This window comes from Charadrius vociferus, unplaced genomic scaffold (genome assembly GCF_000708025.1).
Source record: "Charadrius vociferus isolate BGI_N301 unplaced genomic scaffold, ASM70802v2 scaffold422, whole genome shotgun sequence".
NCBI lineage: Eukaryota > Metazoa > Chordata > Aves > Charadriiformes > Charadriidae > Charadrius > Charadrius vociferus.
The window spans coordinates 688354-689563 of NW_009647080.1; the positions used below are offsets into that span (position 1 = coordinate 688354).

General features: G+C 44.9%; 1 protein-coding gene across 1 annotated transcript in view; it reads right to left on the reverse strand.

Moving 5' to 3' along the window:
* Window positions 1-939, reverse strand: part of SIRT5 (sirtuin 5) — a 9508-nt gene extending 8569 nt beyond the window's left edge. The window contains exon 1 of the mRNA XM_009895799.1: window positions 825-939. Coding sequence (XP_009894101.1) covers window positions 825-939 — 115 coding nt within the window. The remainder of the gene's footprint in view (window positions 1-824) is intronic.
* Window positions 940-1210: the final 271 nt, after the last annotated feature.

Here is a 1210-nt window from a genome sequence, read left to right on the forward strand (position 1 = left end):
AGCCCCAGTCTTCACAATTTACTATATGTTTGGGGGTTTTTTTAACCAAAGGCAGGTGAGTTTTTATAAGGAGAGACAGTCACTGGAGAAGTCCCAAGACTCACAGCACGAGAGCTGTAGAACCAGGCAGAGAAAATCACGATTCTGACGCCTCATCTGCTGTTGTAAACCAAACCTCACAAACCCTTAAACGTGTAAAGATCAAGCCAAAAGTCCTCCTAGTCCTGTCTCCAGGCTCTGACAGCAGCCAAACACTGATGCTCAAGGCAGCAGAAAAAGCAAGTGCACCCCAGCTACCCAACTGTTTGGGGCTGTTTGGAGCAGTTTTCAAGTTAAGGAACATCTTCGAATTAAAAAGGCAAAACCAAAAAAGCCCCGAACAAACAAAGAGAGGGTATTTGGCACTACTGGACTGACCAGGGCTCCTGGGGTTACTCAACAGCGTTGATTACAAGCGCTTGAGGCCCTCTGTAATTCTTGTACAAAGAAATGAGGAGTGAGTTTTATTACCCATTAGGATTACGAAAAGGAAATGCAATTAACTAGCATATATTTATGTGCTTGAATTATAAATACTTAAAACGCATCACCAGGCAATCAGGCTGACTGCAACTACGCAAGGGTTTTTGGAACTATATAGAATACAGACACACAGAAGATAATTTTTAGCAGCCAAGGGAAAAAAAAAAATCAACTTCATGCTCTTCTAAACATTTTGATTTATACTATAGATTTCACCTATCACACAAAACCTTCTAGAATTTCAAATCTACCTTAAAAAAACCTGCGCGGGGTGCTAAAGCAAACAAAGAGATGTGCCTTACTTGAACTAGGACGAGCCATTTCCAAGCAGAACTTGGGTTTCTTCGAAGCAGCAGCCTTAAGCCCACGACCCGCTCGGGAAACCAACCTTCCAGCCGTAAACTGAAAGAGACTCATCAGCATCCCTCGGGAAAGCGTTCGTTACCTGAGAAGAAACAAACGAAAGGCAAACGGGGCTGTCTGGAAGGAAGGAATTCGCAGGAAGGAACCAGGTACAAACATTACTTGTCAGTTTGGTTTTGGTTTTTTTTTTTTTGTTTGTTTCTTCCCTGCACCTTTAATTCCCCACCCCCCCTGCAAAACACATCTCAAAGCTGCAGCCCCAACCCCAGCCTACGTGCAGCTGCCCGCCTGCAGAAGGGCGAAGGGGAACCGCGCCGGGCGGACG